The sequence below is a fragment of the Grammomys surdaster genome, unplaced genomic scaffold (assembly GCF_004785775.1).
Source record: "Grammomys surdaster isolate TR1022 unplaced genomic scaffold, NIH_TR_1.0 150, whole genome shotgun sequence".
NCBI lineage: Eukaryota > Metazoa > Chordata > Mammalia > Rodentia > Muridae > Grammomys > Grammomys surdaster.
In genome coordinates, this window is record NW_021604608.1 from 8,054,823 (window position 1) to 8,080,608 (window position 25,786).

At 41.6% G+C, this 25,786-nt stretch overlaps 1 protein-coding gene across 1 annotated transcript in view; it reads left to right on the plus strand.

The window, feature by feature from the left end:
• Anapc4 (anaphase promoting complex subunit 4) overlaps positions 1 to 14,346 on the plus strand; it is a 31,626-nt gene extending 17,280 nt beyond the window's left edge. Inside the window, exons 16-28 of the mRNA XM_028765270.1 lie at positions 3,243 to 3,298; positions 3,505 to 3,551; positions 4,370 to 4,426; positions 4,731 to 4,787; positions 6,696 to 6,789; positions 8,859 to 8,956; positions 9,499 to 9,560; positions 9,641 to 9,679; positions 9,769 to 9,870; positions 11,115 to 11,189; positions 12,036 to 12,209; positions 13,503 to 13,626; positions 14,001 to 14,346. Of these exons, the coding sequence (XP_028621103.1) occupies positions 3,243 to 3,298; positions 3,505 to 3,551; positions 4,370 to 4,426; positions 4,731 to 4,787; positions 6,696 to 6,789; positions 8,859 to 8,956; positions 9,499 to 9,560; positions 9,641 to 9,679; positions 9,769 to 9,870; positions 11,115 to 11,189; positions 12,036 to 12,209; positions 13,503 to 13,626; positions 14,001 to 14,225 (1,210 nt within the window). The 3' untranslated portion in view covers positions 14,226 to 14,346. The remainder of the gene's footprint in view (positions 1 to 3,242; positions 3,299 to 3,504; positions 3,552 to 4,369; positions 4,427 to 4,730; positions 4,788 to 6,695; positions 6,790 to 8,858; positions 8,957 to 9,498; positions 9,561 to 9,640; positions 9,680 to 9,768; positions 9,871 to 11,114; positions 11,190 to 12,035; positions 12,210 to 13,502; positions 13,627 to 14,000) is intronic.
• The last annotated feature ends 11,440 nt before the right edge of the window (positions 14,347 to 25,786 follow it).

Genomic DNA, 25,786 nt, shown 5'->3' on the forward strand with positions numbered 1-25,786 from the left:
CAAGTGCTATGACTATGAATGTATCCTTCACTCTGAATTCTTAAGCTGTGTTTTGAAGAAACAGAAACTGAGTATATAACATTGACCAAAACCGATAAAAGTCTCTGCCCTTTTTTTTTATTATAAATGAAGTTTTGATTATAATGTGGTGAGGCAGACAATAAACCAATGGATAATTGAAGTAATAACCAGGCAAAGAGTGTGAAGTGTGGGAATGCAAAGATCCCCTTATATACATGGATTCCATACGTACATATCCAACCAACTGCAGGTAAAAATATTTAGGAAAGGACATTGTAGTTTTATCATATAAGTACAGACTTTTCCCTTGCCATTATTCCCTGAATAATACAGGAGGGCTGCTAGCTATTTACACAGCATTTATTTACATTATGATAGACCTTGTAACTTGTCTAGAGATGATCACTTATATGCAAACACTGCACATCCTTGGGTGTGGGTATCCTGGTGTTTTTATTGCTTTTCTGTTTGTATAATAAAACACCATGACCAAAGCCACTTAAGAAAGAAAGTGTTTAATTGGGCTTATGATTCCAGAGGGCTAGAGTCGTGATGGGGGAATGAAGGCAGAAGTAGCTGAGAAGCAGAAAGCATGTTAAAAGTGGCAGGAGTCTTTTGAGACCTCAAAGCCTGACCCCAGTGACAAATCTCAACAAGGCCATACCAATTTTTCCCAAACAGTTCCACCAAGTGGGAACCAAGTATTCAAACATGAATCTGTGGGGACCATTCTCATTGAAACACTCACAGCTGGTGTGGAAGAGGGGTCTTTCAACTAGTCCCCTCGGGATGAAGGGCAAATGCAAAGTCAAGGGAGGCCTCATGGAAAAGATGAAGTTTGGGGTGGGTAGGAAGGAAGGAAGGGAGGGAGGGAGTCCTGTTGACATTTGGAATGTCTTTGGCATAGTCAAGAAACTTCAAGAAGCAGTGTAGCTGAAGTCGATTGAATAAGCACAAGCAGTGGATCAAATTGAGAGGAACAAAGGAGGGCGGGCTGTGTATGTAAAACCTGTGGGCAGTGTAGAAGGCTTAGAGCTTTTCTTTGGGTGTAGAAGAGGCCCTTGGGCAATTGGGAGCCACAGCGTAATTTAATACTTGGTTTTTTAAGAATCCTTTGCTAGTTAATGATGAGAATAGATTATAGTTAGGCAAGGGCAGACTCTAATGGATGTGGCTTTTTTTCTTTAATTTATCCATCTTTAATTGTTTTACTACTTTTTTTATATCCTCCATAGTGCTTATTCTTTGTAAACATCTGAGAGTGTATTGTGTATATTTTGTGCCTTTTTCTTAGAAGACATTTGAATGTGTTTTCTAAGACTGGTTACTTTCCTTCATGCCAGAGTAGTTTCCGGGACTTGAGCCTTGATGCAGGACTTTAGTCTACAGTTCACTTGGGGTTTGAAGCTTTCCAAGAACACCTCAGGCGTTGAGTGCAGTTGAGGAAGGGATGCGTTAGTTGTCATGTCTCTAAGTCTGAGCTGCCTCTCACTCCTGCTTGTGGTTTCTCTGGCCTTTGACCTTTGTTGCTGAGCCCTGCTCTTACCAGTCCTTGGCATTTTGAATTTGTTTTCTTTCTTTTTTTTTTTTTTTTGTAAGTTTATAACCCTCCTAGCCCTCCTCCCACTGTCCCTTTACTGTGGGATTAGAAGATAGAGACTGCAGACACTGTGCTCAGAAGGCAAATGGGGTGAGGAATGGCATTGCTTTTTTCCCGTGAAGAATGTTTTGGTTCACCACATTAGCTGAGAGCACATACAAAATACTAAGCTGTCCGTCATTGCCTTTCAATACAGATTGAAGGCAGCTAAACTACTTGTTTTTTTCAAGTAAGTAAATTGCAGCATTGTTATACTGGCTTACAGATGGAGAAACTGAGGCAATGAACATTTTGATGTTAGGCTGATTGTTTGGGGTGGAAAGCTTTTAGAACAGGCACAGAGAAACTTCTTGTTTTCATTGTTGCTGCAAAAGTTTTTGTTACATCACTTGGTAACTTGTGAGAAATGTTATAGTCTTCTATCAAATGTCTTTATAGAGAAAAGTAAGACACTGGCTTAGTTTAATTTCTGATGTCATAAAATACCCTGACTTTTTAAAAAGCAGATTGAGGGAGAAAGGCTTGTGTCACAGTTTATTGTAACAGAAGTCAAGGCAGTAGGAACTTACAACAGCCGCTTACATCACATCCACATTCAGGAGTTGAGAGGAAGGAGTGCACAGCTGCTTTCTAGTCACTTTCCACTTCTGTGTAGCCTAGGACTCAAACCCGTGGAATGGTGCTGCCCATAGTGGGCTGTGTCTTCCCACACTAGTTAACATAATCAAGGCAGTCCCTTCCCCGACAAGCCCACGGGCCTGTTTGAGCCTGTAGAGGCTCCCTCGCTAGACTCTTGGGAGTGATTGTATGTTGTGTCTAGTGGATGGTTAGCACTACCCATCACTGATGCTAACTCACTTTGCAGAGCTGATGTGCACCATGGTTCTGGGTGAGGGTTGGAAAGCCAGGAAGGAAAGGCCCCGCCCAGTGTTACTTGATGGGATAGTTACCTCATAGATGTAAACTTAAGGATCTCAGAAGTGCTTTCCTTAAGACAAAGGTTTACAGTACTAAGTCTGGAGATCCGTGTATGCAATGCCCAGGGAAATTCAGTTTTTGAGAGATTTATTGTCAGAATCAAAAATAAGCTTAGCATGTCTATTGATGTTGGTTGGATGTGGTGACATTATACAATTTTGTAATGAAGATTTCATTTTGGAGTTAAATATTTTTTTTACTCACCAATAATATTATTTTTAACTGAAATAATGTTGAAAATTATTTTTTTCTGATTTCTTTCTGAATACTGAAGAAAGACTATTGTACTGCTTGTAGCAAGACCTTTGACCCAGTTACAATCTAAATTACCAGCCTTTCTCTCTCTCTCTCTCCCTCTCTCTCTCTCTCTCTCTCTCTCTCTCTCCCTTTCTTTCTTTCTTTCTTTCTTTCTTTCTTTCTTTCTTTCTTTCTTTCCTTTTTTTTAAAAACCAGTTCGCTTTTTAAAAAAATATTTTTAGGGATATGTTTGATTTGTAAAATTGGCTGTTCCAAGTGCTTAGGTGTCATCCAGACAGGAAAAAAATACAATAGTAAGGTGTATTATTTTTCATGACCGCTGAGCAATGATGTATGACCTGTGCATAATAATCTTTTTTTCTCATTTGGTTTTTTACCTTTTTAGAGTTATAGATAGTAGTATGAAAAACTTCAAGGCATTTTTTCGATGGCTATATGTAGGTAAGTTGAATGATAATATAAATCAGATTTAAAGTCTTTACCATTTAATTTTTGGGGGGAGAAAAATGTTTTTCCTAATGGAAAGAAACTCTTCAAAATGAGAGGTTTAGTCCAGTAAAACACATTTAACCTTTGAAAAGTATCTGTAATAAAAATTGTTTCTAGTGACCTTTACAGATAATTTTTTAAAACCTTTTTCTTTCCAGCAATGCTGAGAATGACAGAGGACCATGTGCTTCCTGAGCTGAACAAGGTAGTGATAGGAGCGTGGGCAGCGTGTCCCTGCATGTCCACATCAGCACACTAGAGACAGTCAGCATAGCAGATGGAGGCTACTTTCTCTCACTTTTCCCTCAGAGTACTGTAAACAAGTCCGCGTATATAGCATTTGCATTCTGTTAGGTTTTATATATAGTGTACACATGCAGGAGGCTGTGCTTGGGTTGTGTACCCTGCCATCTTATGTAAGGGACTCTGAAGTACCTGGATTTTGTATATGTGGAGTCTCGGAGGCAGCGTCCCGTGGATAATTAATGACAAAATAAATGACATCCACTGTTTCTCTCCCAGGTGTTTGTGATTGAGCTCAGCATTGCTGATCTTGTGGTACTTTTGTTCAGTTACTAGCTGTCAGGCTATCAGCTATAGACACTAAACAGATCTCATAAGTCTTTTTTTTTGTTGTTATTTTTGTTTTTTGTTATTTTTTAAAAGAGCTTTTTGTGTTTTATATCTTTTAAATTCTGACACCACGGTATTACAGCTACCTATAATATCTATGTGTCATAAAGTTCTGTGACTTAGGACAAAGCATCCTTTTAGTCTCTACTTAAACTTTTGTAAGTCTTAAATGCTTGTTTATTTTCCTAGCACCTAAGTCAAAGCTTGGTAAGCAGTAGTTTTTAGTTGTCAGGATTGCACTAGGTGTCCATGGCCTTGCCTAGGGGCTCTATGGAGTGAGAATAGAGTCTGCAAGCCTTATATGGCCTCCTGTCTGAACTGTGTTAGCAGACAGTCTAGTTGGGAAGCTTTCTTGGTTTGATTTGTTTTCTTTGTCTCATTTGGTAATAGATGACTCAGAAGGATATCACATTTGTTGCTGAATTCCTCACTGAACATTTCAATGAGGTAAGAAATTTGTATTTCTATAGTTCTGAGAATAATTTTGTTAACCCTCAGTAGTGGTAAAAGGTAATTGCATTTAAATAATTTAGTTGAAGACCTTAGCAATTACTTTAAAAAAAAAAAACTATTGAACTAATCAGTGCCTGTACTTAGAAAACTCATCTGTTTCCTTTGTGTATGTTTCAATCTTTAGGAGAGTAGCTGCAACAACAGCTTTCTTATAAAATACATATTTTTTGTTTAAATTTAAGATTTCTTTCTTTTTATTCTAAGCTAACTTTACAACTAACCTGTATTTATTCTGCAGGCTCCAGATCTTTATAATCGGAAAGGGAAATACTTCAATGTTGAAAGAGTTGGCCAGGTATGGACATTAGGTTAAAGCTTTTGATTTTAAGAACTAACTTTTAAACTGAATACTGTTAATTTGAAAGGGAGTTGGGGGTGCATAGATTGAGCTAGAGAGAGGTGACGTAGAGGGGATTGGTAGGGGAGAAGGAGAAGGGATGAAATGATATATTTCAATTAAAATTTTTAAAAACTTAATATTAATCTATATTATCCAAAGTTTATGAAGATTTAATATTCAAATATATTACAGGTCTGTCTTTTTAGTAAAATAACCAAAGATATATGTTACTTAAATATTCTAAACAGTTATTGAGAACCTCAAACACTTTAAGTCAAATGTTAACTGTCACATGTGGATACTATTGTTAGTGTAAAAAAGTAGTTTCAGTAATTAAAAATAATCCACTTGTCATTAAGTTTTAATGGAAAATTTCAGTGGCCTGGCATATGTTAGCAAGTCTCTTTGCTGTCTAATTAGTAGGCAGTTTAGGTCCCCTTATCCCTTCTGTGTCCAGTCTCTGCTTTGGTCATGCTGATTTAGTTAATACAGTTCAAGGCTATCTGGACTCATACACACTTTTTCTTGGAAGGGACAGCAGTGTGATGGTGGCTTCTCAGAGGTCAGTTTTAGTGTGGACTCTGAGATTCTATCAGTGAACTCTCCATTGCTTGAACCCTAGATCTGTTCATTTTTCTTTCATGGGTAATCTTTTATCCATGTGTGGCTTTGTATAATCCGAGGGTTTTTTTTTCTTTTTCTTTTTCTTTTTCTTTTTCTTTTTCTTTTTCTTTCTCTTTCTCTTTCTCTTTCTCTTTCTCTTTCTTTTTCTTTTTGGGCAAAGATTGGTTCTGTGAGAGCATAGATCTATCTCCCAGGTGTTAATATCTTATTCCAGGTCTGTCCAGGAGGTACATTGTTAGTCACTAGCCTAGTCAGAGAACTCAGTAATTCTGTGAAGCTGTCAGACATAGCAGTGGCAGGTGCAGTTTCTTAACTTTGAATTCTTGCTTTAAAGTTTGTTTCTTTGAGAGATCTTACAAAGTTTGAACTTTCCTGCAGTCTCCTTGCTGATATCATAAGTCTGGGCCATCATACCTAGCTGGAAGTTTAAATGTTATATTGGCATGAAATACCTTGAGGTCTGAGTGACAGACAGGGTTTTTTATTTTCCAGAATGCATTTTCCTGATACCCAAGATGAACAATTACAGTTTTTCCTCCAGTTGCTTTTTCAACTAAAAATGCAATCCATATCTTTAAAAGTGTCTTGTCTTAGGTAAAACTAAAATACTGGCATAAGTGCCTCTCCTGAGGGTAATTTTCCTATGTGATATGCAACAAAGTGTCATGTGCCTTCTTCCCATTCTGTCACACAGAATGTTAAAGATCTGTACTCAGAGGTTGAGATTTAATAAAATACTTTAAAAGCTCTTTAAGATAAATAAAACTATGAGCATATGGCGGCTGGGGCTGGGTGAGTGTCCTTCTCATATGGGCAGTTACCTTGAGTCACTCTTCCCACCACCAGTGCAAATGCCAAGAGACTGGTGTTTGGATTGTTACAAAACTGCTGTTGATCTATTGGACCTTGAGGACTTGCAGGGGTCTGTGGGCACACTCTTGGAGCAGCTGCCCTAGAGTACATTAACTAGTTGGCACTTAAATTTATAACTATTTAAAATTTTCTCATGAAAATGAAGCACAAACCACCTCAGTTTGTGGTCTCTACGGTAACCATTCTGACTGTCCATCTGTTTACATTTGTTTGCTTGACATTTAGCAGACTTTTGTCTCCTCACTTTTTAAACAGTGGACATGCAGAAAATTTGGCAGTAAAGCTCAATAATGTTCTAAATAGAAAAAAAGTGATTTGGTGAGCTTCATTCTTTCCTGAATTGCAATGGTCCACTCTTACTTGTAGTATTTGAAAGATGAAGACGACGACCTTGTGTCACCCCCCAACACAGAAGGAAACCAGTGGTATGACTTCCTCCAAAACAGCACTCACCTGAAAGGTACTCATGCACTTCCTTGTAGATAACTGGGACCAGATCCTTAGGCACCAGTTGACAGTTGAGCTGGAAACCTGCTGAATGTTGTCTCTTATGTCCAGTGTCTGATTGGAGAGACAGCAACATGGAATAGACAGCTACTCTGTAAAACCCCTGTGGGACACAGATGTTTTTCCTTTCATGATGACATCAGCCAGTCACAATTCCATCCGAGGGTTCTGATGATCACTTCAGTATGACACTAAAGACCTCCAGTGAGTGTCAGACGCTGAAGGAGTGAGGGCTCACTCAGTATATCCACCAGACTGCCCAAAAAGGCCAGGCCCCAGGTTGCCCCTGCCTCTGCCTGTCAGGCTACAGGGAGTATCCACATCTTCCTTTTCTTCCACTTGGAAAAACTCAGGTTTCCTAACATGCTTACTAAAAAATAAATACATGAAAGCCAACCAGGAGATGCATGGAGTTGTTATGGAGGAGAAGCCAGAGGTTCTAGGACCTCCCAGCACTCTGTTCACTAGTCCAGAGTCTCTGCAAGCCCCAACATATGGGTAGTTTCTTTAATAGCGATTTCATTACATAGATGTGATTGATTATGTCATTGGCAATTGGGAATTGAACCCCACCACCACTTCGTTCCCCTCATGGTTGGCAGATAGAGTTGGAAAGTAAGGCTTCTGATCAAGGTTCCCTATTCTGAGGGCATCCAGGAGCCTTCCTGTTAACTCTGGAAATTCCAAGGGTTGCAGGAAGTCTTCTAGGAGTGGGAAACCAAGATCACATGCCTTTCTCTCATGTTTGGTGCTTATTAAATGTCTTTGTCAGGGTTTGTATTCCTGCACAAAGCATCATGACCAAGAAGCAAGTTGGGAAGGAAAGGGTTTATTCAGCTTACATTTCCACATTGCTGTTCATCACCAAAGGCAGTCAGGACTGGAACTCAAGCAAGTCAGGAAGCAGGAGCTGATGCAGAGGCCATGCAGGGGTGCTGCTTACTGGATTGCTTTCCCTGGCTTGCTCAGCTTGCTTTCTTATAGAACCTGGGACTACCAGCCCAGGGATGGCACCACCCACTCTTGATCACATATTGAGAAAATGCCTTTACAGCTGGATCTCATGGAGGCATTTCCTCAATGGAGACTCCTTTCTCTGTGATAACTTCAGCTTGTATCAAGTTGATACATAAAACCAGCCAGTATAACAGACTAATGTTTAAAATGCATTTTAGCCAGCATACCAGGTGTAAGGTGTTGTGTGTAGGGGATACCTGCAGAGCCAAGAAGAATGAGCTTCAGAGTCAGGCTCAGCACTCATATCTCTAGGAAATCATTTCAATACCCGGCTGCTGTCTGAGTTTACTAAGCCTGTTTTGTTTAATCTGTAAATTGGAGAATTCAGTGCTTGCTTAATACAATCACTGTAAGTAGCACTGACAGCAGAAACATAATCTCACAGGGTTTGGGATATAATTCAGTTAAGAACTGCTTTCCTCTTGCAGAAGACCTCATTCTGACTCCCAGCACTCACACCAGAGTTTCACAGCTGCCTGTATCTAGGGGACTCTGATGCAAGCACCAGCACTCATGTGCAGACCCACACATGAGGATGTAACTGAAAATAAACAACAAAACAAAACAAAGAATTTCACAGAAAATTCTAGTTCTATATCACTTTCTACTGATAAAGGAGCCTTTTAAAGAATAAAAACATATTTGTGTAGAGTAGTTTATTTCTTGTTTCTGTTTTAATGCTATACTCTCAAGGTAACACTGGATGCCCCTGTCATCATTTCACAGCAAAGCATAGAGCAGGGTGAGCTGTGCTTCATTATATGCCTGTGCTTCCCTACGTGCTCCTCCTTACTAGACCAGCACAAGTGCAATTGGGCTTGGGTGAGACCTGTTGTCCTGAGGTGGCTGTAGCCACTGGAGTGGGTGGTAATAGGATATAGACACTGTGGTCATTCTTGATGAGATATATGAAGGTATCATAGTTCCACCAAGAGGTACACAGGACTGGCTCTCACAGTGTTTTCTCCTAATTATTGCTTTGCTTCTGTTTTTGTTTGAATCCAGAAAGTCCTTTGCTGTTTCCTTATTACCCTCGAAAATCATTGCATTTTGTGAAAAGGCGGATGGAGAACATTATTGATCAGTGTTTGCAAAAGCCAGCAGTAAGTCTGAAAGAAATACATGTCTTCATGTGGGAGTGAGAAAAACTGCAGTATCTGGCCCACTTACATAAGTGACCATATATATATAACTGTTTTTCATTATATTAAAATGGGCAATTTCTTAGGGTTCATCTTGTTAATTCCTTACATGGATTTTTAGTGTTTTGAAGTTTTAGTTCCAGAGCTGTTGTGTCTTGTTTTCACTGCTGAATGGTAGGCATGGAGAAGCTAGTGAGAGGCGGGCATCCTCCTGTGCCTCTAAAACTCATAGTGCTCTCTCTCTTCCTTCCCATTCTGTCACTAAGGATTCTTACCTCAAAGTTTGATGAGAGGGATGTTTTTAAAACCATACTTTAATAGCAGTACACACATGTTCTGTAGAATATCTCTATGTAAGTGCACTAATTCTGTCTTTTTGTTTCATGTTGGGGGTGGAGTGTGATCAGAGTCAGACCCAGCATCTTGCTCTTGCTGGCTGGACATTCTTACCACTGAACTGCATCCCCGCCCTGATAATTTGTTTTAAATCTTATCTTATATAGGATGTAATTGGAAGATCAATGAATCAAGCAGTTTGCATTCCATTATATAAAGACGCTAGGAGGTAATTCTCTTTACCCATTGTGTGCTGTAAGTTTAACAATGATTATAAATTTTTCTCATTTTGTTTTCTTGTTGTTTTAGTATGGACTGTGCACGTAGATTGTTAAAATTCCCATTTCTGTAAGTATTCTTCCCCATCCTATATGAATAATACAATTGTGTTTTAACCCTAGGCAGCTTCATTAAATTAATTAAATTTTGTTCCTTAGGTGGAATAATAAAACTTCGAATCTTCATTATCTTCTTTTTACTATTTTAGAAGACTCGGTTTATAAAATGTGCATCTTAAGGAGACATACTGATATTTCCCAGTAAGTATTACTCTTAAGTTTGAATTGCAGAGATAAGATTTTATTATTTTTATCAATTAACCTGCAACTTCTTTTTCAGTGTTTTTTATTCTAAAGGATTTGCTAGCCCCACCCCACCCCACCCCTGTGTGTGTGTGGTTTGTGTGTGTGTGTGTGTGTGTGTGTGTGTGTGTGTGTGTGTGTGTGATTATGTCCATGTATTATGTGCAGAGGCCAGAAGAGGGCATTGGATCCCTTGAAGCTACAGTTACAGGCAGTTATAAACTGCCCATTGTGGGTGTTGGGAGCTGGACTCTGCTTCCCTGCAGTAGCAACAAGTGCTCTTGACTGCCGAGCCATCTCTCTAGCCTGCTGTTGTTTTAGTGACATTAACCTCATGACTTTACATTTGTCCCTTAACTATTCTCAGTTGTAGTTTCCACATCACTAAGGTAGTAATACTTATATAGAGGCTTCTATGATTCCTTTTAGACTATAATGATGTATAGATATTATATGTTGACTTTTTTAGGGTCAGAAAAAAGTCTGACAGTTGAATCAGAATTCTGTCTTAACTCATTCAAAGCTGTGTTCTGGGTACATTATGAAAAGGTTTATCATCTTAAGCTAATGATATTTTTCAGTAAATGGGAGCCTCTGCCCACAAAAACTTACTTTGAAATTTTAAAGAAAAATCAAGGAAACAGTTCCATTAGCATCTTTGTTGTTGTTTTGTTTTTCAAGACAGGGTTTCTCTGTATAGAATTCTCTCTGTAGAGATCTTTGCTTCTGCCTCCTCAGTTCTTGGATTAGAGGTGTGTGCCACCACAACAGGCTCCATCACCATCTTAAATGGTATCAAGTCTCACTTTAAAGACAGTTGGCTTCTCTCATATCCTTCTTTAAATAACTGCTTCATTCTTTGTTGTTGTCACTTGTTGGTTTGTTAGTTTGTCTGGAGACAGAATTTACTCTGGCTGTCCTAAAACCTACTTTGTGGACTGGGCTGGCCTGGGAATCACAGAGATCCACCTGCCTCTGCCTCCTCAGTCCTGGGATTAAAGACATGTACCACCTTGCCTGGCAAGTATCTAACTACTTTGATAACTATGAGATTTAAAACCAAGATGATTTATCCTGGAATGCTTAGACTAACTCCCGGCATTCTGTAGCAAGAGTGTTGTGTTTTCCAGCTGCCAAGTGCATTGTTTGAGCTATCCAATTTGTTTCATAAAGTCTTTTTTATTCCCTTTTTTTTCTTTAAGATCTGTAAATAATGGACTAATTGGTATTAAATTTGGGAGCTTCACATATGCCACAACTGACAAAGTCAGAAGAAGGTAAGTCTTGAGCCTGGATTACATGACAGGCACAGGTCTTGGAGTGGCAGTGTCTATGTACTCTAGTTATTGGGTAGGAGAGTGTCAGGCTCAGAGATGGTAAGGGCAGAAGTGTTCTCTCACCTCCAGAGGAGTAGGGCTCTTCATATTTTACCATAGAGAGTATTTTACTTAGAACTGGTGAAAACTTTACCCTCCAAAGGAATTCATGTGTCTTGCATGCTGTGCTTTCCTATAGTTCTTTTAAGCCAAGGAAGTGATGTGGTTCAGGAAACAGATGTCCTGTGAGCCTGAAGTCTTCGTGACTGCCTGCCGCTTTGTGACAGCAGCAGAGTGAAGTGGTGGTCATCCCCTGGGTTTTCTTAGGGTACAGAGGGGTGCTAGTAATTAAGCCAGCCCCAAGGCTTTGTGGAGGAAGAGCCAGTACTGAGCTCTGGCTGGTCTCTTCTCACTGTTTCCTCACCCAGTGGTTTTAGTGATGCTTTGGAGATAGGTCTGTTTTTCACCTGTGAAATCTTATTTTCACCTTCAGAATGTAACATGAGGTGTCACTTATGAGGTATTAGTAGACATAGGCTAGCTATTGATGTCTAGAGCTGTGACCCAACTTCACAGGGATTTTTTTCCTCATGATTGCCTATTTTTAAGATTTAATTATATTGGGAAAAATTAATATAGAACATAACTTAGTGATATTTTTAATAGAAATTAATGAGATACTTTGTCTTTCAGAGAATGTCAATGTCTTAAATTATTTTTTTGGCCTTGAGCCAGCATGAAGTGATCCATGCAGTGTTTCCTTAGTGGTTGTGATCCTTCTGATTTAATGGAACATTTCGATTCTAGCACTTACAGTTGCCTAGACGCCCAGTTTTATGATGATGAGACTGTCACAGTCATCCTTAAGGACTCCATGGGACGTGAAGGAAGAGACAGGATTTTGGTTCAGTTGCCACTGTCCTTAGTGTATAACAGTGAAGACTCTGACGAGTATGAGTTCACTGGGACTTACTTGACAAGGTATGTGTGTCTCAGAGAACAAGAAACTTCTGTTATCTTGCTTCATCCTCTCCTTTCCGCTTTTGGACAGCCTTGCTGTACCTAGCCTTGAACTAACTCATGGTCTTCCTACCTTGCTAGAACTACCTTCCCTCTTGCTATAACTACCAGTGAGTATCACCAGGCTAGCTAACAACTGACTGTTTTTGTTTCATTGAATTTTTTGTTTTGTTTTGAGACAAAGTCTTGCTATGTAGACCAGGCTGGTTTGTGGCATTAAGACACATCTGCCTCAGTGTATACTACCATGCTTAGAAACTATATTTTAATATGAATCAAAGATTCTTACTGTTTTAGATATTGTCAGAAAATAGATTTTTTTTAAGTTAGTAGAGATAATTGAGGCACCTGAATGGAAATATTTTTACTTTTTATTTTTTGTTTTTTATTTCTATATTGTTGATGCACTAGATATTAAACCCTAGATTTCCCACATGCTAAGAAGGTGCTCTAACACAGTGCTATAGTCCAGCCTTTTTTTTTTGTTGTTTGTTTGTTTGTTTGTTTTGTTGTTGTTGTTGTTGTTGAGATAGGGTCTCACTGTGTACTTTGGCTAGCCTGGAAATCCCGAGGTAGACTAGGCTAGCCTTGAACTCATAGGACTCTGCCTGCCTCTGCCTTCTGAGTGCTGTCTTTAAAGGCGTGTGCCACCACACCCAGCCCTCCAGTCCTCTTTTTATTTAAGACAGTCTTACCAGGTTACCTAGGCTGGTCTTGAACTCATCCTGTAGCCTAGTAACTTGTGACCCTCTTGCCTCACAGGTTTCCAAATTGCTGGGATTACAGACCTGTGTGCTAGGCTCAGCTTGCAGACTTGACTTTGTTAGTTTGGTTTAACAATTAAAGAAAAAGGAGTCCCAGGAATGAGATGGCTTTGTTCCATTTTCAGATGCATAGTTAGCTTTAGTTAGTAGTAGAATTCAATTTAGATCTGTATTTAGTGTTCTCCAGATTTAGGGCTTCATTGTTCATTTTGAGAGTATATGCCTGTTCTAAGAGGTGACTTCAGTTGACTCTGACTTTTAGGTAATTAGATTCTCTCTAATTTTAAAAAGCACTTTCTTTGAGAGGAAGTCAAGCCTTAACTAGCATGACATTCTACATGTTTGGTATGACAGTGTTTTACAGACCATCTCACCGCAGTTGTCCTGTGGCAGCTGCTAGAGTTCTGCTGAGAGTGAGTGTGGGTGGAAAAGCCTCCCTGATACTCTGGGCAGGAGAGAGCCCCTTCTGACTCCTACTTGTTTTCCTTAGGCTTGACGAGCAGGGCAGCATTATTCCCACACGCACCATGCACTTTGAGAAGCACTGGAGGCTGCTGGAAAACATGAAGGCACAGTATGTTGCTGGGAATGGCCTTCGAAAAGTGTCCTGTGTGGTAAGTACTGCGGACAATGCAGGATGTGACCTGGCAGACGTCCAAGGCCCCTTTGCTTGTGTCCTTTTATGAGTCATAGTTTCTGTTAATTATAAGCATGGAGTAGCTTCAACTGTATTAGTTTCTTATTCTGACAAAGCTTACTAAGTAGGTAAAAATAACTCTGGATTTTCCTAATCTTATGAATTGTTTTACGTAGAGGTCATTTTACATAAAGTGAAAGCTGAGTTGAGTGGCATTGTGATAAATGACTAGGAATATAACTCCTGCAAAGCCATCCTTTGATTTAAGCTTCTGATTTTAATTCCTTAGTACATGATGTTTTTGTTACACCATGCATTTAAACAGTATTCCTCTGGCCTTGTTTACATTAGTTAAGTTCAAACCTCCGGCATGTGAGGGTGTTTGAAATGGACATCGATGATGAATGGGAGCTTGATGAGTCTTCAGATGATAATGAGGAGGCTGGCGGGAAGCCTGTGAAGATCAAGGAAGAAGTGTTGTCGGAGTCAGAGACAGAGGCTCAGCAAGATGCTGCTGCCCTAGACCCAGACGTAGTCATCAAAGTGGAGAAACTTGACCCTGAGTTGGACTCGTGACCCAATTTGACAGCATGTGTTAGTTACTATGGAAAAAGACTTAGTGGGTGGACTAAGATGGTGTGGGTCACATTGAATTGTCTGTGTATCAAAGAAATAAATGGTAAATTTTATTTTTTCATACTCCGTTTCATCGTTGTGGAGGAGTGTGACTGTGGCAGGCCCTTTCGTGCTGAGCTTGCTTTTCCATACTGTGCAGAGCCGGTGTTTAAAGAAAACACAGCTTTGATCTGAAGAAAAAGTCAAGTCATTGCTGTCAAAAGGTATTCTCATTATTCCTGTGTGAGGGAGCATTACATTTGAATATCGAACACTATTCAGCTCTTAGGAACCTGAGGCAAGAGGCTGGAGAAAGTTCAAGGTGAGCCTGAACTAAGTTTAAATAGCCATTTATCCCTGTATTTGGTGCATTTCATGTATTTTCTTTAAATGCTTATTTTAAATATTTAGTTTTAGACAAATTTTAGTTACTTGTCTCACTATTAGTCTGTGTGTATGTGTGTGTGTGTGTGTGTGTGTGTGTGTGTGTTTCCTCAGAGGCCAGCAGTGTCAGATCTCCTGGAGCTAGAGTTCTAGGCAGTTGTGAGCATAGGTACTGAGAATTGAACCCAGGTCCTCTGAGCCATCTCTGTAGCCCTTACAGAACCCTGTAGGTTTGTTAAGCATTTTAGAGTGAATGCAATGTATAAATTTACCTAACTTGGAAGGCTTAAGAGGGCAAATAATCAGATTATTTTTCAAATGAATTGTTCTTTCATAAAAACAGCTGGTTCCTTATTGGCCAAGAATCTACCCTCATGACTGTAATGTTAAAGGCGCATGCACAGTGACTTCCTGTGGTTCCAGCAGAGGCATAAGTTAGAGCTGAAGTTCCCAGCCTTCCCTAGAGCAGGATCAGTCTACTGCTGTGGGTAGACCAGTTATTCTATGAAGCTGATTGAAGTTTCAGTCATTCCTAGTTATGGGAAAGTAGTTTGTGGTTAGTACTTTTCCTGTATAACAAATATGACCTGGGATCCCTTTTAAACTGATAACCAAAAATGTATAGTACCACTTATTACTATGTATACTGTAGTTGTTTTTACTATTACACACTTTGCTTTTAAATTTTTCTTGGTACTGAAGATCAGAACTGGGGCAAACACTTAAACACTGAGCTCCATCTGGAATAATTTAATCATAACTGTCCCTTCTTTAGTAGACAGAGCTACACGTGCTGAGTTTACACTTAGAATTAGTGAATCACAGTGGAGTTTGAGAGGAAGGGTAGGGGCCTGGCTGCACTACTACACCTGCACTACTGCTCCTGGCTGTGTGGAAGGAACACTAGGTAATTGCTCCCTATCTAGGGGGCTTTGGGCTTGAGGAGGAAATGAGGGGCTTGTGGCATGTGGCTGGTGGGCACATGTGTGATATCTGACAAGATTAATTTGGAGGGACGCAGTAAAACAGAATCTCTCTAAATAGCCCTGACTCTTCTGGAACTCACTATGTAGACCAGGCTGGCCTTAAACTCAGAGATCAACCCGTCTTAGTGCTAAAGAATACACCTCCATGCCCAGTTCAGATGAACACCTTTTTATTTTTATTTTATTACTACTATTATTATTATTTTGAGACAGCGTCTTCTATATGGTCCTGGATGGCCTTGACTCATGGAGACCACCTGTTTCTGCCTCCAGAGTGCTAGGATTGAAGGTGTATATTACCATGCCATGCTAGATTAATTCTTCTTATTTAAGGTATTCTATGCTGCTTTTTTCCAGGGTAGGTTGTATGAAAGCTTTAGAAATGTGAGTAGCACACCTCCTTCTCTCTCTCCCCTTGCCCCCTTTTATTTAGCTAACAATATAACTGCTGTAAATCCCTTTTTTCCCCCTTTCCTTTTTTTTTAAAAAAAGTTTATTTCCACTGGTGTTCTGCTGATATGTAAGTTTCAGATCCCTGAAACTGGAATTGCAGACGGTTGTGAACTGCCATGTGAGTGCTGGGACTTGAACCTGGGTCCTTTGGAGGAATAGCCAGTGCTCTTAACCACTGAGCCATCTCTCCAGCCCTAATAAATCCTTCCTAATTCTCTTGGCTTTGTAGTTTTATTTCCTTCCCATTGTAGTCTTGATTTTTTTTTTCCAAATGGAAAATTTTATATTCATCAAATGCTAAAATATTCCATCTTTTAAAATCAGAATAGTTGAGTCTAAATACAAAGGGACACCATGAAGTATTACCTTGGGTCTATGGTTATATATAGATAGCAGACTTTATATACGTGAACTAATCTGGTAATTTTGTACTTGGGGGATGTCCAGTTAGTCAACATGCTAAGTACTTACTGTTAAAAGATGCTAAAGTTGGATTTCATGAATTCACTAGGAGATAGTCAGTTTCAGTGACACATTTTGAAGTTATGACAATTATCTTTTTTTTTTAGTTCTTGTAGAGCACCAGAAACTAGTGCATAGGGTTATACTTCCGGGGTCAAAGTCTTACAATGTGGTAGCAAAGAATCTATAAAATGAGAAAGGACCTCATGAGGAATATGCAATCTAGGAGTGTTGTTTGTTTGTTTGGTTTAATTAAGCTGTTTTGTTTTTTGAGACAGGATTTCTTTTCATAGCCTTGGATGTCCTGAAACTAGCTCTGTAGACCAGACTGGCCTCAAACTCCCAGAGATCCATCTGCCTCTGCCTCTCTGCCTCTCTGCCTCTCTCTGTCTCTCTCTGCCTCTCTCTGCCTCTCTCTGCCTCTCTCTGCCTCTCTCTGCCTCTGCCTCGAGTGCTGGAATTAAAGGTGTGAGCCACTGTCACTTAGCTATGTTTTTGTTTGAGATAAGGTCTCACTGTTTAGCCAGTCAGACCTCAAACTTGACTACACTCCAGCTTTAGCTTCCCCAGTATAAAGAGTACAGCATAGGGGCTGGGAAGATAGCTCAGCAGTTAGGAGCTAACAGTGAAGGCTGTGTTTGCAGAGGATCTAGGTTTAGTTCCCAGCACCCACATTGGGGCTCTGATCCAGTTCCAGGGGATCCAATGCCCTCTTGTGGCCTCTACAGGCACTAGGCACATACATGGTACACATAAATACATGTAAAACATTCATACACATGAAGTATCTTTTTAAAGAACATTCCAGCGTGTTCCACTATAGGCAGTATTGGTTGCCTCCTCACTGCTATGACGACATACCCAGAAGAAACAGCTGACTAGAGGACAGGTTTGTATTGGCTCACAGTTGATCATGTCATGAACAGGAAAACAAGGCAACAGACCATACTCCGTCATGTCCATGATGGTGGAAGGTAGAACGTGAAGTGGCAGAGTGCTGATGCTCACAGTGAGCCAGGCTACAGGGCCCAGAGGCTCACCTCCACAGCATCATTAGCTGGGATCTAAGTGCTGAAACAGATAGACATTTCACATTCAGACTCCCAACTAGAAATTTGTCAAGTAGCTGATAGTAGGCAATGCGTGGTTAGTATGGCAGGGAGGCCTTGGATGTTTCCATTGCTCTGTAGTTTATTTCTTTCTAGACCAAGATTTCCCACAAAGCACACCATTCACATTAGGGTTTTCCCAGTTAGTGACTACAGCTGTAAATTCATGACTTTTACTCTTCTTCCACACTCACCATATACAGTCAGGGCCCAGGCCTGCAACCATGATAAAGTCTGTCTCAAGGCGGAAAACTACTTTCTTTGAAAGCTTTTGTTTAGAAATTAAATTTTGTAGCTGTAAGAACATAAACTGCTCTCTTACAGACACTGGAAATTATTTCTTGTTCTTAAGAAATGATCCTAACTGGAAGTTAATTACACACGCAAGATGCTCACGCATCTATAAATCTGTTTAAATGACAGAGGCATAATTGTACCTCAAGTCTCCTTATGCACTGCAGCGTGTAGAAATGAATCCCTTAGGGCCCCATTTCAGCCCTAACAAGATTATGTTCCTCTGAGTAGTGGATGGCGAGTCGGATATGTATGACCGTGCTGGTGATAAGCCATTACAGTTCATAAATGTCACCTTTCCTCTGGTGTGTGCAGTCAAACTGAACTTGGTGCCCCAAGACGCAAAGGGTAATGTGTACTTATTGTTGTATGGATGATAAATCTGCCCCATGACAAGACTTGAGATGAAACTAGTGTTTACTAGCTTGTTATGTTTTCAAAGCTACAATGAGAAGGCAGGCTTATTGTTTGCACGGTCTGCCATCAAATTTACAAGGTTCGCCTATTCCCCAAGACTAAAAGCTTTAGGGACAATTTTTCTTCATTTCTGCATTACTGACTCCTGTTAGTGAATGAACATTATTGTTAGGTTAAGTTGTATTTCTTGCCACAGTTTAGATGGTAAAGCTGGGTACTTGGGAGTGGGATGGGATGAATGGACAGTCACTATAACCACACTCCTCCCTGCAGACATGTCAGGGGAGTTGTAAAACCTGTAACCTCCTTTCTCCTAGTCTCTGCTTGCTTTGCCTACTGTGACCGGAAGAGGTGTGAGGGAACTCTTCCCATGGAGATGGGGTCAGCATCTCCACATGTCTGTGGGCATGCAGCCGCTGCCCTCTAAACCCTATACAATACAAGATCATTTTCTCCTCTGCAAGAGCTGAAGGCACCATCGGGGAGGGGACCCGAGTGACTGGTTGATAGATTCTGTCAGGCTAAAGAAGTCAAGTGTACTAAATGCTGCTGGAAAGTGGAGAAAGGTAAGGTCAAAGTGGGCTTTCACCTCAGAAAACTGCACATAAACGGTAACGGTGGAGCGTTGGTGCTGTGGAGAGATGTGAAGAAAGAATGGAATCATGGGTAGGCAGCTATGGTTAAGGGAGACAGAGAACCAGATGGTGGCTAGAGATGACCGTGGTATTAGGGAGCTTTTTCTTGACTGATAGTGATACTAATGCATATTCATCCATCAATAGAAAATACTCTAAATGGAGAGTGGCCATTCTAGAGAAAGGGGAATGTGTGAGCGGAAGCCTTGACTGGGGAAGGAAGGGTTAAGACTGACAAAGGTAAGGCCAGCCTCAACAGGTCTCTCCTCCTGACAGGAAGGACATATGGGTGCAGATGCCAGCAGGTGGTTCTAGAGGGGCAAGTGCAGTTTTTTTCTGAGATAGAAACTATGGTCTCCTTGAGAGTTACTGAATAGCACTGTCCTTGGCCAAATTCAAAGGCTAAGCTGTGCCCCTTACAAAAGATCATCACTTCTTGATGTTTGGTGTTCCCACATAGGAGGCAGTGGAGTGTTTGCCCTAATAGTACAAGGTCTAGAGGAGGGGCTAAAGTATATCGGCTAGGAAGACTGGGTAAGTGGGGCTCCATCTGTTCAGCCATGGGGAAGCCAGCAATGCAGGCCAAAAAGTTTTCAGTGACTGCTTTGAGGGTCACCCACATTCTTGTCAGTAACCCCCTCACCCATGCTTTATAAATAAGCCCAGGAAACTCAATTCCCTAGAGGGAACATTGGTGGAATCCAACCTCAGTTTGTCACTGGGACGCTTATGGGAGGACAAAGGTAGATGGCCCACTGTCCTCCCCCTCCCCTGTCCCTCCAGGGCAAAAGTTCTCACTGGAAAAGTGGAGAGGACAGATATGAAAGTCACTTTAGAATGATAATGTAAATTCACCAAGGGTGTGTGGCAGTTAAGGTCACCCAGAACAATGAAGCAATGATGGGGAAGGGGACAGTGACAATGGATTGGGTGCAGAGGTCACTGATGATTGAGATTGGAAAGCCATTTAGTGTGCCTCACTTAATATGAGGCAAGGCTGGGCTCTAAGCCTGGAGACTGGAGCAAATCTGTTCTTCAGCCCTACTGCCTGTCCTGCAGGTGCTGGTCTGGTCACAGACACTGATGGTGATTAAGGCCACAGGATGAGAGCAAGGGGTTATGGAGCCTACACAGCAGGGCACTGCCTTTCAATCAACTCCAGTCTGGGACTTCTGACACCCAAGAGAGTGCAATCCTCTCTGTGATCCTGGCCTGTGATAGGGTTGGGGTCAGTTCTGATTTGTTTCCAGACCTGGAAGCAGCAGCTGTCACTGAGGACTCTGGGAAACAGCTGTTGATGGTTACTCTCCTGCCTCCTGAGCAAGCCCCCTGCTCAGAGGTTAGGGTTCGAGATGCTAGGCAAACAGGACACAGGCAGAATGAGAGACCCTTCCCTGTATGAAGGTGTGGGACAGGACTGCCCTAGCTCTGGATCAATGTGGATCAAATGTCCACCTCTGGAGGAAGTGCCAGTCCGAACAACACTAGCCTCTCCATTGAGTTCTGGTTTCCATGTCCCCAGGAGCTGGTGCAGGCTTCAGCTGACTGCCTAGCAGACCCAGGAGTGCCCCAACCCTGCTGAACCTGGGAACCTCTGCATCGGCCAAATTGTATCAAATATCCTGGGCTCTTGGGGCCAATCCAGCTCTCAGGCCCATGGTGTTGCTAAGGGTCCGCACCTGGACCTGCACCTGCACCTGCACCTGCACCTGCACCTGCACCTGCACCTGCACTTGCACCTGCATTTGCCTTGTTAAGGTTTTCTGTAGAGTCTGTTATGGAAAAGGAAGAGCACCCTGCAAAGTGCCTTCAGACCATCGTCACATGGTTCTCTGATCTTCTCTGCAGTAAAAGGAATGCTGTTTATAGATCAGAAACAACACAGTGCAGTTCAGACAGGTTTGATTTGACTTGCCCCAAACTGCACAGCTAGTAGGAATGGAATGCAAATCACAATGCTAGTCCTGGCTCTAGCTGACAGGTATTGCTGTCAAGGACTGAGTGAGCATTTAGAAAGAGCTCTTTCAAGCACGTCTATAATAACTCATTCAACCCTTGCCCCCATCCTACAAGGTGAATGACATTATTAGCCTCATTTCACAGATGAAGAAACTGAGATGCATGAGCACTGACTGACTAAGTTGCCCTTGGGCATTCTGCAACCCTGGGGCAAGATGCTCAGCCAGGCAGTCCAGCTGTAGAGTCTGCTCACCCAGCTAGCCTCGGCAGGCACCAGCTGTTCCTTGGCTCTGGGCTGCTCCTCCTGGTTTGTCCTCCACCCCCTGCTAGCTGCAGGACCCTGGCCACTGTCCTCCCTGAACACAGCTGTGATGAGTCAGTTGCAACTGAGGCTGATCTTCATGGACTTAATTTGTAGTGTTCCACCCTCAGCCCTGCCAAGAAGCAGCCCAGGAAGGACTGATTTTGGTTCCCTGAAGACTGGAAATGGAATTTGGAGAGTTTGGAACAGAACTCTGGCTTCTGACCTCAGTTGAATCTAGTTTTTTTTTCCATGAGACAACACCATGCAAGTCCCTGGTGTCACCTTGGTCTCCTGTGGAGATCTCTCCTAGTCTGTCAGGTCTCAGAGAGACACAACTTTCTCTGTCTCCAGACAGGTGATCAGCTTATGAAGCAGACAGAAGGGCATTGGCTGTGTGTCCTCTCCAGTCCATTTCCTGATTTGCCAAGATTATTTTGCATTTTGCTGGTGTGCAGACTTCAGTGTCTCAAAGTCCCCAGGGAAGAAGGGGGCTTAGGAGAGGAAATAGAATGCTTCATAAATGAGCCAGTGAGCAAAGCTGATGGCAGACTTGGTGTTTGTAACAGAAACTTAAACTGCACGACTTGGTGACACACGGATCAGAAAGGCTCACATTTGACCCTCAGATGGAGACTTCAAACTGTGGCAACACAGTATTCAGAAAATAACTGGGTTTGGTTTGCACGTGTGTGGGAGGTGCATGTGTGTATATGTGCTTCCTGTCTGTGGGTGCTTTCTACCTTGTACATTGAGGAAGGGCCTCTCTCTTGAACACAGAGCTCCTTGACTTGGCGAGTCTAGCTAGCTCGCTTGTTCCGGGGATCCTGTGTCCACTCCCTGAGCCCTGGGATTCCAGGCAGGCAGCCATGCCATCCTGACATTTGTGCAGGGGATCCACACGCTGGCCTTATGTTTCCAAGGCAAATGTTTTACCTGCTGACCCATCTCCCCAGTCCTAAAGTGTTTACCAACTATCATCTTTATCCATTCAACATAAAAAGAGACTTGGTGGGGAAAAACTATCTTGGGACTAGGAAATGGTCACCAGTGGAGTGAGTCTTTCTGGAAAGATTGAGCTGAGCAGGAAAGACTCACCTTGCATGGGAGTGCCACTGCCCAGTGGGCTGGCAAGTCCTAGATTAACTAAGAAGGAGAAAGCAAACTGAGCACCAGCCTTCATCTCTCTGGCTGAGATGCTTTCTGACTGCAGGTGCAATGTGACCAGCTGCCTCGTGCTCCTTCTGCCATGCCTCCCCTGTCACAATGGGCTGTGCCTTCAAACCACGAGCCAAAATAAGCCTCTTCCCCTCCCTCCCTCCCTCCCTCCCTCCTTCCTTCCTTCCCTTCTTCCTTCCCCTCATTCCTTTCATTCCTCCCTCCCTCCCTCCCTTATTACCTTCCTCCCTTCCTCCCTTGCTTTCTTTTTTAAGTTGCTTTTTGTTAGGTAGCCTGTCGTGGCAATGGTAAGCTAACACAATATAGGAAAGCACTTGCTCACAAACTTCATTGCCTTCCTCATTGCCTGGTTAAATAATTATTCCGATTAAAGCAAATTTCCCTGTTTGAATGTCCTTTCTTTGGTTTTCGAATCCCCTTAAGACTTTCAAATGACAGATGTTTTTCTTCACTGGATGTTATTTAAGGGAAATGTCATGGTGCCCGTTGGCCGTGTCCAAGAATTTTTCTCTGAGTTTTGGAGAAGTGGTCATATGGGTTGGCATCTCTGTGTGGTCTCCTGAGGTAGCCATTTTCAAGGGGAAGTCACACTTGAATGCTCAGGTCTGAAAGACTGTTTTGGAAGAAATCCCTTTACTTTTAGGTCATATTCCTAAATCAGATTATTGGGGGAAGGCCATAGATACAAGGATCCCTGAAGAGTGATCAGGAGCCATAGGCACTGCTATCTTGTTTTGTCACCATGCTCTTCTATTAAGCTTGAGGAACATCTGAGTTCTGAATCAGCAAGCCATGTTTAGAAGCTTCTGATTTTACATGAATGAAAGCCAATTATTGACTCAATTGTTTTGAAAGCAGAAAGATCGATGTTTTTATTTTTTTCCGGTATGTTCCATTATCTTCATGCAATTGGTCATGCTATATTCACAGTCAGGAAGAAGAGAGCTATGTGTACTTGTACTCAGCTCTTTCCTTTCCCTTTTATATAGTCCAGGACCCAGCAAAGGGGATGGTGCCACTCACAATGGGCAGATAGTCCCTTCTCAATCAACCCAATCAAGATAATCACGCACAGACATGCCCAGACATGATAATTAATTCTTCATCAGTGTACCTGGAGAACTCTCGCTTAGGATATTTCAAGTTGACATGAGATTAACCATTACAAATAGTATGGCCATTTTAACAACATTGATTCTTCTGTAACATACACATGTCATGCCTTCCCTTTATGTGTATATGTCTCTGTTTAGTTTCTTTCCTCAGTGTTTTAAGTCTTCATTGAGCTTTTTCATCTATCTGATTGAATTTATTTTATTTTAAGATGTGTATTTATTTAATTCAATTATAATTAAATACATTTAATTCTGTAAATTAGATTCCCTTCCTGCATTCTGTTCAGATAATTCACTATTGTATAATAAGGAATTGACTTTTATATGTTGAGTTTGCATCTTTGCATCCTGCAACATTGCTGAATTTATTAGTTCAACAGTTTTCCTTCTTTCTTTGTTTGTTTCTTTGTTGCTTTGTGTGTGTGTGTGTGTGTGTGTACTCTTCAGGGTCTTCTTTCCATACATTATACTGAGTCATCTGCAAACAGTGACAATTGCCTTTTGATTTTATAGCCTTGATGTCCTTGTTTTTTTCTCTTGCTTAAGTGTACTGCTTAGGAGTTCCATTGCTGTGCTGAGTAAGAGCAGTGAAAGACCCTTAGCCAGGCATGATATTTCAATCCCAGCACTCAGGAGGCACAAGCAAGTGGATTGCTGTGAATCTGAGGCTAACCAGGGCATCAAGATCATGTCTCAAAACAACAGCACGATAATCAACACCACCACAATCACAATAGCAATGACAACAGAAGGACGAGGAGGAGGAGGCAAAGGAAGAGGAGGCAGAAGAGGAAGAGGAGGAAGAGGAGGAGGAAGAGGAGGAAAAAGAGGAGGAGGAGGAAGAGGAGGAGGAAGAGGAGGGGGAGGAAGAGGAGGAAGGGGAGAAGGAGGAAGAGAAGGAGGAGGAGGAGGAGGAGAAGAAGAAGAAGAAGAAGAAGAAGAAGAAGAAGAAGAAGAAGAAGAAGAAGAAGAAGAAGAAGAGTCTTTGCCTTCTAGTACTTTATAGAGAGAAAGCCTTCAGCTCCCCACAATGTCAGCCATTGGAGTATTGTGTGTGTTGTCACATTAAGTTACTTTCTTTCTATACCTAACTGTTCAGAAAATATTTCTTATCATAACTTTTCTGCACTGCAGTGGTTTGAATATGTTTGGCCCGGGGAGTGGCACTGTTTGGAGATGCGGCCTTGGAGTAGGTATGACACTGTGGATGTGGGCTTTAAGACCCTCTTCCTAGCTGCCTGGAAGTCAATCTTCCACTAGCAGTCTTCAGATGAAGATATAGAACTCTCAGCCCTGCCTGCACCACGCCTGCCTGGATGCTGCCATGCTCCCACCTTGGTGATAATGGACTCAACCTCTGAACCTGTGAGCCAGCCCTAATTAAATGTTGTCCTTTATAAGAGTTGCCTTGGTCATGGTGTCTGTTCACAGCAGTAAAATCCTAAGTAAAATACTAAGACAGAAATTAGTACCAGGAGTGGGGGGTATTGCTGTGATAGGACTGACCATGCCTTTGTTTGGGAGAATGTGGATTTTAGAACTTTGGATTTGGAAAGCCATGGGATGATTTAAGTAGGGTTTGATGGGCTATCCTAGTAGGAAGACTACTATATGGAAGACTTTGTTGCTGAGGGTGATTTGAACTATGGATGATTTGAACTATGGTGATTCTAGAGGTTTCAGAGGAGAAGAATTTTAATACATGGCTGAAAGACTGTTTTTGTGGTATTTTGGTGAAGAATGTGGCTGCTTTTTGCCCTTGTCTGAAGAGTCTACTTGAGACTAAGGTAAAGAGATTTATATTAATTGTATCGACAAATGAAGTATCAAAAAAGCCCATCAGAGGCCTTTTTCTCTAGTTATGTATCACAAAGAACATTTTGAACAAGTATAGAAAGCTTAGAAAGGAAAAATATAAAATATATGGTTCAAGTATTAAAGGGGCACCAGGAAATAGAGTCAAATCCTGTGTTCTAGGAGATAACAGATGAAGAGAGAGGGACTTGGGGGCAAGATCCTATTCAGCTAAATTTAGATCCAGGCATGGTGGTATACACCTTTAATCTCAGGAGACAGGCATGCAGATCTCTGAGTTCAAGGTCAATCAATCTACAGAACAAGATCCAGCATAGCCAAGCGTAGGCAGTGAAGAACTAGAAAAACAGAAACCTAGTGATAATGTCATAGAACAACGGGGTCATGTTCCAGCTCCTGCAAGCAGCAGAACT